General features: G+C 36.4%; 1 protein-coding gene across 3 annotated transcripts in view; it reads left to right on the top strand.

Annotated features, from left to right (window-relative positions):
- The window catches only part of RPA1 (replication protein A1), a 59,153-nt gene that overhangs the window by 36,124 nt on the left and 8,324 nt on the right, over positions 1-14,705 (top strand). For all 3 annotated transcript variants that reach the window (XM_037809447.1, XM_037809449.1, XM_037809448.1), the window contains exons 6-12: positions 7,479-7,571; positions 9,595-9,727; positions 10,852-10,954; positions 11,960-12,028; positions 12,188-12,380; positions 12,531-12,670; positions 13,070-13,218. In XM_037809447.1, the coding sequence (XP_037665375.1) occupies positions 7,479-7,571; positions 9,595-9,727; positions 10,852-10,954; positions 11,960-12,028; positions 12,188-12,380; positions 12,531-12,670; positions 13,070-13,218 (880 nt within the window). The remainder of the gene's footprint in view (positions 1-7,478; positions 7,572-9,594; positions 9,728-10,851; positions 10,955-11,959; positions 12,029-12,187; positions 12,381-12,530; positions 12,671-13,069; positions 13,219-14,705) is intronic.

Below are 14,705 nucleotides of genomic sequence, written 5' to 3'. Positions count from 1 at the left end.
AGTCCAAAAAATACATATCCCCTAAGTACTACTTTAGTGACAGTCCCACAAAATTCTGATATATGTGTACTCATTTTTATTCAGTTCAAAATACTTTCTAATTTCCCTTTTGACTTCTTCTTTGACATTGTGTTATTTCAAATTATTAGTTTTCAAATATTTGGGGATGTCCCAGAGATGTTTCTACTATTGATATCTAATTTAATTCCATTGTAGTCAGTGACATACTTTGTATGACCTTAAATCCTGTCACATTTGTTGAGTCTTACTTTATGTCCCCATTATGGTGTCTCCACATACTTGAAAAGAACATGTTTTCTGCTATTGTTGGTTGGAATATTCCATAAATGTCAGTTAGGTCAAGTTGATTGCTGGTGTTCAAGTCTGTATCCTTACCAATTTCTTCTTTATTTGTTCTTTCAGTTATTCAGAGAGTAATATTGGAATTTCTGACTATAATTGTGGATTTGTCTATTTTTTCTTTGCATTTGTGAGTTTTTGCTTCATGTATTTTGAAGCTCTGTTATTAAGTGTATAAACTTTTAGTATTGTTATGTCCTCTTGATGAATTGACTCCTTTATCATTATGAAATTATTTTCTCTATCCTTGGTGAAATTCTTTGCTTTGAAATTTACTTTGTTTGATATTAATATAGCTACCCTAGCTTTCTTTTGATTAGTGTTAGCTTTGTGTATCTTTTCCATCCTTTAATTTTTAACTTATTTTTATCTTTATATTAGAAGTGTATTTCTTATAAGCAGTTTATAGGTAGGTCTTGCTTTTTTAACCAATCTGATAATTTCTGCCTTTTAATTGGGGTGTTCAGACCATTTACTATAGTTATTGACACGGTTAAGTTTAAGTCTGTCATGTTTCTGTTAGTTTTTTATTTGTCCATCTGAGTGTTTATTTTTCCTTTTTTCTTATTTTTCTGCTTTTTAGTCTCTTTTGTTGACTTGCTAACTATAATTCTTTGTTATTTTACTGGTTGTTTTCGGATTTATAGTATGTACTTTAACATATCACAATCTACCGGTGCGTGATATTATACCCCTTTATGTATAGAAGAATCTTACTTCCATTTCTCCCCTCCCAGCCTTTGTACTGTGATCAAACATTTTAATTTTACTTATGTTAGAGACGCCACACTACATTGTTATCATTCTTGTTAGAAGTCAATTTTATCTTTTAAAGAGGTTTAAATAATTTTAAAATCATATATGTTTACTCAAGTAGTTGCCATTTCTGGTGCTCCTTATTCCTTTGTGTAGATCCATATTTCTAACTGGTATCATTTAACATTTCTTATACTGATGGTCTGGTGATGAATTCTTTCAGCTTTTCTCTTTTTTTAATGTAACTATTGAGATATATTCACACACCATACAATCCATCCAAAGTATATAATCAGTGATTCACAGTATCATCATGCCTGTAGTTGTGCATTCATCACCATGATCAATTTTAGAACATTTGCATTACTCCAGAAAAAGAAATAAAAAGAAAAAAGAAATTCCCAAACACCTCATACCCCTATCCTCCCACTTATTTGACCCCTAGTATTGCACTCTACCCCATTTTAAGACTTAGAATAAAGATAGGTTGACTAAGACAGTGTAGTATTGTCAGAGATAGATATATAGATCGGTGAAACAGAATAGAACATCTAGATGTAGATCCATACAAACACTCTCCTTTGTTTTTTGTTTTTTGTTTTTTTGTTTGTTTTGGTTTTTTGTTTGTTTTCTCTTTTGGTTTTGAAAGATACTTTTGGTGGGTATAAAATTCTAAATAGACAGTTTTTTTCTTTCTGTACTTTAAAGATACTGCCTTGCTTGCATTGTTATCCCTAAAAGAACTCTGCTATCATCCTTACTTTTGTTTCTCGGCACTTAACATGACTTGTTCTCTGACTGCTTTTAAAATTTTCTCTTTATCATTAGTATTGAACAATTTGATTATGATGTGCCTTGATTTTCCTGTTTCATGTATTGAGATTTGTTAAGCTTCTTGGATCTGTGCATTTATAGTTTTTATCAAATTTGGAAATTTTTTGGCCATTCTCTCTTTTTTATTTTTTCATTGTGGTAGCCTGAACCCTGGCAGAGTATCAGTTCTATTTCTAATGGTTAAAACTATCTTAGAGTTCGAGTATTTTAATCATAAGAAAAGTGAAGGTGAACAGGCGATAAAGTGACTTGCCCAAAGTCAAACAGCAAGTGAGTTGCATCAAGAAATGAAAATTTAGTATGCCTGATTTCCAACTGAGGACGCTTTCTACTCTGCCCAGACCATCAAAGATTAACTCTCACACCAAAATTCTTGCCTGTCATGAAAATCGTATTTAAGTAAAAAGGTTATGTGAGTGAATCTGTTACAGAAATATACATAATTCAATGTTATCTCTATTTCATGTTGGTATATTTGTCCATTGAAACTTGAACACATTTTAAAAATTGAAATATAATTAAAATAATAAGACGTTTTCTTCAGTAAACATTATTTTTAATTTTGGTTTTTGAATAGAAAGTGTGATCTCAAAAGTCAAAACTACAAAAATGTATGTTCGGAGGAGTGTTGCCCTACAGCAGCCTCTTCCCACCCTGCCCCCAACTGTTGCCCTCTGGAGGTCACCAGCTTTAGTGGTTTCTTTTTTTTTCATACAGGTGTTTTCTTTGTGCACATATAACTAAATACAAACATTGTATATTCTCATTCCATACTCCACTATGCTTACAAAAAAAGGTGGCATACCGGGGACGCTTCCTGGAAACTTGCTTTTTTAAGATTTTTAGCCTGGAGATGTTTCCATTTACATGCTTAGAGCACTTTCTCATTTATTAATTTTAACAGCTATACAGGATCCTATTGTGTGGCTGTTCCATGATCTATTTAACCAGTTTTTATTGATGGACACTTCAGTTGTTTCCTTGCTCTGGATGTCAAAACAGTGCTGTAGTGAGTAACTTTATTCATACATAGTTGTATGGGCAGAGTGGGTTAGATTCCCAGAAGTGAGATTGCCAGGCCAGGGCTAAATGTGTCTGTGGTTGGTAGATTAGATTGCATTCTCCTCCATACTGTAGTACTGTTTTTGCATTCCCACCAGCAAACAGTGCACAAAAATACTGGCTTCTTCACATCTATGCCAACAGCATTTGAATTTTTATCAAGTTGATTAAGTGAAAAGTATCTCAATGTAGTTTTTAATTTGTATTCTGAGTGAGGTGAGCATCTCTTCATATGAGAACTTCTTGGTTTTTTCTAATTCTCTGTGAGCTATTTTTATTGCCCATTTTTCTTTTGGGTTGTTGGCCTGTTTCTTCTCAATTTCTAGGAGTTCTTCAAAATTTGGAGGGATTAGTCTTTTATCTCTGATATGAATTGCAGAGCCTTGGCTCTTCTTACGGTGTTTACTGCTTTGCGACAATGTCTTGTTATGTAGTTGAACTATGATGTGTGGGTTAGTGTGTATGGGTGGACATTCGTTTTCCTTGTTGCTCTGTGTGGTTTTTAAGAGGGGTGGGAAGATTCGGGACTAGGCCATGGCCATGATCCTTCCGGAAATGGAACGTTCTAGGTATTAATTGTTACCCACCCAAATCCTAGTATTTTGTTGCTTTAAATTGGAGAGGGAAAGCTGAAGCCTGTTCAGGTAAAGTTCTAAAATATTAAATTGGAACATCTCCTTTTTTTTGCAGTTACGAAGTTTTGTTCAAATAACATTGGTTATCTTACTCTTCTAGTAAGGAGAGCATGAGACAAAGCAAATGATTAGCACCTCTTTGAAGTCTTTAAATGCAGTAGGGGCAAAGGGAAGGCGATTGTGCCTAACTTTATCACTTTTGGATAGTTTTTATGTTTTTTTTTTATGTTGTATATAATTGAATGGCTATGGTTGCTTTGGACATTTTGTGTTCCAGGGTCAAAAGTGCTTGAAATAAAGATGGATAGGAAAGGGTTTAAAGAAAATTACTGCTTGGGGTCAGAACTGTAAAGCTATGGGAAAAACTCGGGTCCAAATACCCAGCTATACCAACGGTTCCCTCTCTTCAGGGCCTGTTAAAGTACAGAGGGATGAGAGAAGATTTTCAGGATTATTTGCTATTGAATTTCATTGTAACAGAATCAGTAACAACATTGTTACTTGGATCATCATGGAAATAGCTTTGTTATAGTGTCTACTACCTTTCAGTGTTTTTCATAGAAATGGTTTCTGATTCTCCATTGTGAAGTCAAAGAAACTCTTATTAGTGGCTAGAGAACTAAAGCTAGATTTGTAACCTCCAGCACCTAACCCAGAGCCTGTGACAGAGCAGGTGACCAGTAAAATTAATTGACTAAGTCCAGCCCAGAAATAGAGGAATTCCAAAATGAAATTCCTCTATTATTATGTATCATTGTCTACGGTAATACAAACGTTAAATAAAGATACTAACAGAATTTTCAAAATGTGAGAAATAAAAAACTTCAAACAATCATGCTTTCTACATTGTTGGATTGGATGGTTTTAAATCTCTTATATTTAGCTCTGTGTATTTTTCTAAGTATGTATGTTAGTCCTATTTAGCTACACTATTTCTAATTTATGTAGACTTAAATTTCTTACATGATAGTTATTGGTATTACTCAGAGATGTTAATTGGAATTGTTTTCAGCCTTATTCTGTCTGTTTTCTGCCAACAGGAAATAATTATTGGATTGCATTCTCTGTGTTTTTTTTTTTTTTGCAGTTGTTAAGAATATACTGGTAGACGTTTAGTTTTTTTGTTATTTTGCATACTCCGTTGTCTGTTAGAAAAGTTTTCTTTGCTGATGGTTCATTTACCATTATAATGATAATAATAGTAATAAAAATGATAGATGTGAGTGCAAGTAACTTGAGGAGCTAAAGTCTGCTTTTAAATATCCTATTTCCCTCCTGAGTCAGAGCCAGTGATAAGCTAGCATAGAGCAAAAGAGTTATGACCTTGATCCATCTCGTTGGAATGATTTGATGTGCAGGGGGCACAAAACAGAAGATTTTCAAAAGTTGAGTCTCTCTGTATTGCTACCATGGAGTTTAATTTTAATTTTCAGAAAGATTTTTATTTAGCCGTGGACTGATTTAAGTCTTGTGGTCAGCTGCTTGTGTTGCGGAGCATTAAATTGAAGGACCATTGTTGCTATTTAGGATGCACCAGGATTCTTGCCATCTGGTTGGTTTGGGGCTGTCTCTTGTCTCCTGTGCCAAATTTGCATATGGGGTTCAGAGCAGGAGTTACAGATTGCTCTCATAACTAGATTGATAACTTTTTCTAATTATCAGATTTTATAATTATTAATTATGCTTTATGTAATCATAGTTTTTCTGTGATTGCTTACAATTAAGAATAACTAGGTGGTGATGATGTGGATGGATCCAGCGATACAAACCTGGGTTCAAGACGAGGCTCTGCCTCTTTCTAGTCTGTGTGTGTGACTTTGGGCAAGTTGGTTGACCTCTCTGACCCAGTTTTCTCTTCTGTTAAATGGGAATAATAGTATCTACATCACAGGCTGAATATTAAATGGAATAAGAATTAGGCTTGTACCTGGTGTGTAGTAAGCACTCAAAAAAAGTCATTGATGATTGATATGTCTATTATAGGACTTAATTGCAGACTTGTTAACTATACTTCACTGAATCTAAAACTCTAAGACTGTGCCATTGTATTATGTATTAAGAAATAAATTATAGCACATTAACTTTAATTCAGATATTAAAACATGAAAAAAATGTTTATTTTAGGATAGGTAAGGTAAGTTACATTTGGATAAACATTGAATATATGAGATCAGCAAAATCCCATGACCCTATTCTGCTCAGCAAGATACTTGAAGAAGCAGTCTGGCGCCGAGGAAGGGACTTCACAGTTTAGATATTTTGAGACTGTAGAGGAGTGGGAAGAACTGGGATGGAGTATAGCAGGGATTTGTGTATTTTCGTGGTTCTGTTTTTGAATGTTTAAATCTTTGATTCTTACAAATATATTTTATGAAGCAGGTAAAGGTACAGTTTATTTTTTTTTTCTAGTCGCTTAGCCCCAATACTATTTACTGAGTAACTCATTTTTCCCTACTGATTTAAAAAAGGTTTGCTGTAGAATTTCAAAATGTTCTTTCATGACACATTGTCAAAGAAGAGTAATTCTCCCATGGAATTTCACATGACACTTTGTAAATTCAGAGATAATAGAAAAGCTAACAAGAAAACACAAAAATTTCATTGTCAATAATCTAGGCTATTTTTTCTGTGTAAATAGGTCTCAGTTTTTCTCTCCATAGGAAGAACTAAAGAATAAATAATTCCATTTAACCTTTTTAATTTTATGCTAAATTTATTTTACTCTAATGGCACAGTTAACTCTCTTAGCTGTGCCAGTTAAAGAGTTTAATATTGGCAGAAGCAAATTAAATCCATGTGTAATAATGCCCATTTGAGTTAGGACCTTGGAATACCCAGAGAAACTTAAACTCAGCAGTAGGAGAAGGCAGAGAGAGGGTGGCAGGTGAGGAACTTTTCCAGCAGTGCTTACCGTTTAAGTTCTTAAGGGCCCCAGGCAATGTTTTTGAGCTGCTCTTGTATGCTGCAAGCTCTGTTGGTGAGCAGCCATTCAAAAGCAAAATCAATTTCCATAAGTCTGTTGGATTTTTTTTTTATTAGGTATATTTTACAATTTTAACATACTACAACTTAAACATTTGTATAAAGAGTGAGGGGGGAATGGCTACTCTTATGGTATGTATTTCTTATTTTCTGCTTGAGAGACATGTTCATTTCCCCTCCAGTGCCCTTTAATCTTCCTATTTCCTTCACACACCTGCTTGTGAATTCCATTCTCCTGTCTCCCTGCTGTGATAGGTCACTAGTACTTCACGGTATCTGAGACTCTTTCAACTCTTATTTTCCACCAACTGTCAGTTGCAAAATAAGGTTGCTTTGTTTGGGAAGGAACAGGTAGAAATTTTCTGAATGTCACCTTTTCCTTTGAAGCAGGAGCACTTCAGAGACAATTGAGCTGCTTTTAGGTTTTTCTTACCACCCAGCTTTTTCTTCTGATAGATCCTGCCGTGAACACACAGTTCTGTTGATGACATCGATTTGTTGCTATGGAAATAATGGTAATGTCACAGATTTAGCCCAGTGACTTTACTGCAAGTTCATGCAGGAGAATTGGGCAAGACTTTAGGGGAGAGCCTCATTAAAACTGAAAGCTATCCATTATAAGCAGGTGAAAGGTAAATGGAGCCAACCTTTTATGTAATGAAAACAAGACGTGAACCCCCTTAGGAAATTCACTGCATGCAATTGAATATATCAGCATGAATTCTGACCTGTGAGAGTCTTTGACAAAATCAAAATTTTACACCTTCTCAAGAGTATTTCTTCCACTTAACTTTAAACCTTTTAAATCAAATTATTTGCACTAAAATGGCCCTCCCTTTTGATCCTCAGGACATGGGCAGCAGCAGGTTGTTCCTACTCCTGTGTCAGCAACCAGTCCACCAACCAGCAAGCCCCAGCAACAGAATGGAAGTTCAGGAATGGGTAAGATTGCCACGTGAGGACATCTGTTGATTGTATGTGTCAGGCTTTTGAATAATGTTTTGAAATTTAATCTGGAACTAAAGGGAGTTTTCAAAATGCCATTCATGACCAAGTTGCTTCTTGCAAGGAGTAATTCAGATTCTTATTGTAAAGGATGTATTGAAAAAATGATTAAAGGTAGTCTTTTAAAGATAAGTAACAATATGCCTTTTTTATCAGAATGATATATATACTCTTCTCAGTTAATAGTTTATATATTAGTTTCCCACACCTTTAGGTTTTATACCCTCTGACTTTGAATTTGCATTCCTTTTAAGTTCTTGTCTTTTAACTATCTAGCTTATTAAATTTAGCCTGTCTCTCCAAGTTTCCCATTTTGGGTTCTCTTGGGTATTTTTCCTTTGCTTGAAGAGAGTATTATTTACATTAGTCATAGGCTTTGCTTCTTACTTTCATGGATGAGAAATAGTTTCTTCTTTTAACTTTCTCTGCAGTGGGTCCTGAGAGGCTTGAATGAAATCATTTTGTTTGCTTTCTGGCATTTGCTTTAGGAATCTCTTGATCTGGGAAGTCGGCCATTGAAAATTATGATTTGTAGAATTTGGTTGGATTTATTTTTAAAGGTCCTTTTTTTCTGTCACAGCTTCACATACACCTCTCCCTCGTCTCTCAACTATTATTTTCTATTTTTCTATATACTAAGATTCTAAGAAAATCAAGGTTAAGACGACATTAATGTTTCTGTGAAACTTTTCAAGACATACAACTTTTCCCCGTTGGAATGTACTTATGTACTGTTGAACAGGGGTGGGTAGATTAGATAATCTAGAGTGGTAAGTTATCCAAAAGTTACTTCCTTTGGCTGAAATAACAAATATTGTGTTATTCCTCCCCATCCACCACATGGGTTTACTTTGCCAGTTGTCTATCTTTGGCTTACATTCAAATTTATTTTTTAAAAATCAGTGTTCCCTAAACACACATCAGCTGGATGATGAAAGAACTGGATGCAGATTGAAGGAAGTTACCTGGCACGAAAAATTGGATGAATTGATGTGTGTGTGTTGTGTGTTTGTATAATTGTATATATGTATGTATATACATGTGCTTAGTTGCATAATCTTGAGGTAATTGTTACTGTTGAAGAAATTACTGCTATTGATTCCCCAGTTAGAATAGAAAATGTTAGGATCTGGAATAGTCTGTGTGTTTTTTTACTAAGTGCTACAAATACCTAGAATAGTGTACATTCTGTGGAAACTCAGTAAGTAAATGCTGACTAAATGGTAGATTTACATTTTTAACCAAATTCCTTTCTGAAGAAATATTTTCATATAGAAGGTATGGTTATTTTAATTCCTTATTCTTTCTAAGTGTAGGGTAGCTGCTTAGGCTTACATAAAGGAGGCAGAACGGGTCTCGGTAACCACTTAGGCCTTGAACCAAAAACTGATTCTTGCACTTTGGTTCCAACTAAGCCTAATCCCATAGACGTCATTCTAGACTTTTCTGTCTTGTAGGCCAGTTGAGGACTGGGATTTTTCTGGGAACATTTTGAAATGATATATTTGTGATAGGTTTCTTTCACTTCAGATGGTTCATCCACTACTTCCTTTTCTTCCTTGGCCTTCTTTTGCTTTTTTTATTATGCAACTAATCTGCCATCAAGAAGGTTGATTTTCTTTTCTCTGACCCATTAACTTGCCCATTGATGGAACAGGAAAGTTTAACAGGGTGGACCTCAGAAAGAGGCCCACCGTTATCTTGAACCTCAGGGCTTAAGTCAGCAAATACGATATTGAACTTCTGTGTACCCAGTCTTCACTCTAGGTTGCTTTTTTTTTAGCCTCCTCCTTCAGTCTCTATTGGATCCCCATATCTCTTGGATTCTAAAAAGGAAAAATTTTGCCTCTCATTTTCAATGATTTTTCTAGTAGCAACTCAGTAGTTGAGAGTCGTTGCAAAAGTTATAGAAGTTAGACAGAATAATGGATTGTCCTTTGTGTTGTTTTTTTTTTTAAAGGTTCCACCGTATCTAAGTCTTTTGGTGTCTCAAAGACATTTGGAAAAGCTGGAAATACTAACCTCATGAACAGTCCCGGGGGAACACAGTCCAAAGTGGTACCCATTGCCAGCCTTACCCCTTACCAGTCCAAGTGAGTTGTTCCTTAGAATTAGTTCAGGATATACTTACAAAATAGTATTAAAATTTATTATGGGCTTTTAGGTTATTTATCCTTGAACTTCAGGGTCACCACCAGATTGTGGCAACCTTTAACTCTCTTACCAAAAATGATGGCAAAAATAGCAATCTGCCAAAGCCTGTGGAATGTCATTCATTTTGAAAGAATTTGAAGTTAAAAATATTTACTGCCTGAAGAATCACTTGATTCTTTATCTGTGAATAAAGATAAATATTTGTGCCAGTTCAGAAGGCATTTCATCTTACCATACAAATGGGTGACTTTTAGTCTAAAAATTGTCCCTCTGATTTAGTTGGCTAAAAACATCTACTCTTTGTATTAACCACATTGATACACCTTTAGCATGCATTTCTTTTATGACATTTTTTCCATTAAAAATTAAGGGGAGCAGTTGAAATTAGTGATTTCTTTTTTTCAGAATTCTTTCAGGTATGTTTTTATTTATTCTCCATTACTTTGCAAGGTAGAGAAGATACTTTCCTCTGTGACATTATAAATAAGGTGACGAATTTGCCTGCCTACAATGAGGATGGACACCTTGCCTGGGTCTCAGACCCTGCACCTCCTTTCTCAGTGGCCCCTCTCCGAGGGCACCTGGCTTTGGTCTGTTTTCCTTTGGTGACTCACCTACACCATGCTCCATAGCATCATTTTCATATTCATTGTGTATTAGAGATGAAACAGAAGTTTGACACCAGTTATATGCATTCCCATAATTGAAAATAGTGGGAAATAATGGTTGATATTACTGCTTTTTCTAACTTAGAACCTTTCATTAAGGGGATATTGTTGCCTTGGTGATGCCTTTGGAGAAAGAAGGGAGTTTGTAAATTTACTTATTTGACAGGAGAATGAGTTAATGTTAAGTCACCTTGTATGTTTTATTATTTGCTTATTCTTTAAACTGTCAAACCTGAATGCCACCTTAGGGTTTTAATTAGTTGGATTAAAATGCAGCCAACATTGAAAAACAGAATATATATAAGATAAGAAAGGCCATAGGAAGATGGTGGAGAACCTTTCAGGTCTTTTCCAAGTAAAACTCAAAAAACTAATATAACCTATTTGGTTTTTAGGTGGACTATTTGTGCTCGAGTTACCAATAAAAGTCAGATCCGTACCTGGAGCAATTCCCGAGGGGAAGGAAAGCTTTTCTCTTTAGAACTGGTTGATGAAAGTGTGAGTATTGTCAAGTGGGGAAATAGGAGTAGTCAACTCTTTGAGAAAAAAGAGAGCTAATCTCAGGGCAGGCCTATCAGGTGAAAAATAAGAGCAGGCCAAAAGAAACGTGTTTGTCCTCGTTCTTCCTCTGTTAGTTTTTTGATGCTGTGTGGGGCAGAGTGTTAAAGGTTATAAATAAAATTCTTGGTCTTAAACAAAAGCATTTATAACAGTAGAAATTAGCAGGAAAAACCAGAGATGTCATGTCTGACTCGCTGGCAGGCTTAGCTGAAGCCCTAGATTATGATAATCTGCTTATGAGTGAAGTGGTGCTGGGCCACAGTAGAAGGCATGCACCAGCCACCTTGCTAAATGAATGGTTTTGTGGGAAATGGATTCTGACTGTGCAGACTCTTAAGTGTGTTTTATTTAAACAAAACAAAACCATAAAGATGAAATAAGTAATTTCCAAGCTGTGGAATTTTGACAATCCTGATAGCTGTTTATATGTCCATTAATTTTGTTTAGAATTCCTAAAATGTACTTTAAGTGTTCTTTCTAGAGTGCTGCGTATTTCTTTGAAACCCTTGTGAAAACAAAATGGTTGGCTCCTTTTTTTTTTTTTTGAAGATGGAATAACAACCCAAATGTATTGACTATGTGATGGCAGTATCACTTCCCACTGGGCTTTAGTTGTGTCACTTTAGATTCAAAACTGTTTTGTTTTTGTTGTCAGAATATTAAGCTCACTTAGTTTTGTTTTTTTTTTTCCCTTTTCTTTTTTTTAATGTTTCTAACTTAGAGCCTGATTATGGGATCAGTTAGTTGAAACTCCAGTGTTCCACTGGAGCTGGAATGGTTGAAGACCATTTTTCTGGAGTGTCGGTAGTCCTCTTCATGGATCCTGTTTGTGCTTGTGCTGCTGCTCTAAAGCTGTCATTTTGACACTAGTGTCCTGTTTTTCACTGGTAAAACTTGGTGTTGAACACCACAATTCTGGCTGATTCTCACATGTTTCTACAGGGTGAAATCAGAGTTACTGCTTTCAACGAGCAAGTGGACAAGTTCTTTCCCCTTATTGAAGTGAACAAGGTATGACAGTAGGGATGTTTCTTAAACTGAAACAGTTAGTTATATGGAGGAGTGAGGATGAGGGGACTCTTGTCTGGTAGAGAGTTGTGTGGTTTTTAAGGGGTTTTACGTCTGTTTTGATGGACTGTCCCATCTTGTGTGGCTTGGCCTTTTCTGCAGGTTTATTATTTCTCAAAAGGCACCCTAAAGATTGCTAACAAGCAATTCACAGCTGTTAAAAATGACTATGAGATGACCTTCAATAATGAGACATCTGTCATGCCCTGTGAAGATGGTCATCATTTACCTACAGTTCACTTTGATTTCACTGGGATTGGTGAACTAGAGAATAAGTCTAAAGACTCACTTGTAGGTAAGTCCACATATGGGAACAAACAGAAGGTGATTATTAGTTTTATTTGCAATTTGTAGGGAAGGTGTAAGACTTAAATGCTATTCAACCTTTGGTCATATTATAGTGGGAGACTTGACCATCTCTTATTAAAACATACCTCTGTTTTAGACATAATTGGAATCTGCAAGAATTATGAAGATGCCACTAAAATCACAGTGAAATCTAATAACAGAGAAGTTTCTAAGAGAGAGATCTACCTGATGGACATGTCAGGGAAGGTGGTGACTGCTACTCTGTGGGGAGAAGATGTAAGTACTGAGCACTCACGAGTGTGGGCAGGAAGGCAGTGACCTAAAAGAGCTCCAAAGTTCTGTGAGTTGTGGGGCTTTGGCCATGTAGGTGGAGATGGGTTAGGCTGTCTAGGGAATATTTTAAATCCTTATTGATTCACTTTTGTGAGATTGACTGATTTAAGCTTTACGTAGTGAAATGCTCTTTTCTCCATCTCTAGGAAAGTAGTGATAGATTAGTTTTGATGTGTGTCTGAGCATATTGTTGAGTGTGAGGTCTATCTTATATAGGTTCCATTTACTGCATTCACTTTACTATTCGCTGTTTTCCTTGTTTTCTGTAAAAATATTTCTTCCTCCGATGTGCCTGCCAATGACACTTGTTTGTGTATGTTTGATGTTTTTGTTGTTATGCAGGCTGATAGATTTGATGGTTCTAGACAGCCCGTGATGGCTATCAAAGGAGCCAGAGTTTCTGATTTTGGTGGACGGAGCCTCTCTGTACTGTCTTCAAGCACTGTCATTGTGAATCCTGACATCCCAGAGGCCTATAAGCTTCGTGGATGGTAGGTTATGTGGGGCTAAACAAAGGGGTTGTTTGATCCTGGGCTTTAGAAGAGCCGCTTCTTTTCAATTGTTACGATCAGTATGTGAGCTGTCTGCCAAGCAGAGGGCTCTGTTACTGAATGGAACAATTTCTGTGTTTCTTGGAGGCATTATACCTTCTGAGAGGATGGCTTTAAAGCCCTTAAACTGACAAACTCTAATCCTATGACAAACCTGAAGAGTCAGAGGAGGCAATTAGAATGGAAGTGCTGCACGCTGACCTCGATCCTGCCAAAGCAGGGTACAGTCAGGCCTTGGCATCTCTGTTCTGAGGGGCTGGAAACTGAGTGCATCTTTTTTTCCTGGGTTTAAAACTGGGGGCTTCTGTGGTGTGGGAGGAGGCAGTGCTTTCTTATTCTCTCAAGTCTTTTGCTGATCACGCCTTCAAATGTGTATTTGTTGGACTCTGTGCTAAAGTGTGGTGGGGAACAATGGGCTTTTGTTGGCATTATATTGTTATTCCCAAAGCACTCAAGGGATGAGGAGAGCCTGTTACGGTCTACTCAGTATATCTAGCTTTTTAGGGCGTTAAAACTCTGCCTTAAAAGAGCCACTTCAAACTGAAACATGGTATGCAAGAATTGATGTGGTCAGGGAAAACACTTTAACTAGCTTGAGCTTAAATAATTGGAATAGTCCTTATTACTGGGAAGATGCGTCCACTTAGGATTTAAGTGACTAAAGAATTAGCTCATATGATATACTTCTCACTTTTGTTTTGGGTCTAATGTGAACCAGGAGTGTTAGTATTTAAATAGTACCACGAAACATTTACTGGAGTGTGCGTGTCACTTAAGTCTGAGTGTGGGCCACGTGTATTTATTTAACTGTTTCTGTAGCTTGTATTGCATCCTAATGTAGCACCCCCTGGTAGTCTGACCAGAAGTGACCATGGCTGTGGTTTATCCTTATTGCTTGGTTTTTCTTTTAGTCTCTAGAGCTTGACCCCAGGTTAATTGCTTGCCCACTTTAGGTCTTCATATTTTACTTGTCAACAGCCGTGATCCCAGTCCACATAAGATGTTGCTGTTGCCAGCATAAAATAACTTGGCTTCAGTTGAAGAGAAGTTCAGTGCGCATACACCACTAGACAAGGATTTGAGATGTTTAGATCTTGGCTGTAACGATGTGGAATTTTTATTGTGAGAAGGGCTCCCTCTCTCCTTGCTCTGTTGACTCCTGATGAGCTGTCTTCGGTGGCAAATATCTCCTTGGAGTTTTTGAAACCGTAAACTTGTGTAGCTAGTGGTGGTGAAGCAAATTTATGGACCGTGCTGGGCCTCTGTGACGGATTTAGCTGCTTACCTGACAGAATGAGAAGGCAATTGTCTGCAGCTTAGAGCAGCAGCCATTCTTTTTAAGAAGCCTGTTCTGTATGTGGTTAGCTGTTGGAGGACGTGTGGTATTTTTTTAATCTCAGGCCAACTCCTCCCTGCTTTGAGCCATT

This window comes from Choloepus didactylus, chromosome 18, assembly GCF_015220235.1.
Source record: "Choloepus didactylus isolate mChoDid1 chromosome 18, mChoDid1.pri, whole genome shotgun sequence".
Taxonomy (NCBI): Eukaryota; Metazoa; Chordata; class Mammalia; order Pilosa; family Megalonychidae; genus Choloepus; species Choloepus didactylus.
The sequence above is the reverse complement of the archived record's forward strand: the minus strand, read 5'-3'. Positions and strand labels throughout refer to the sequence as shown.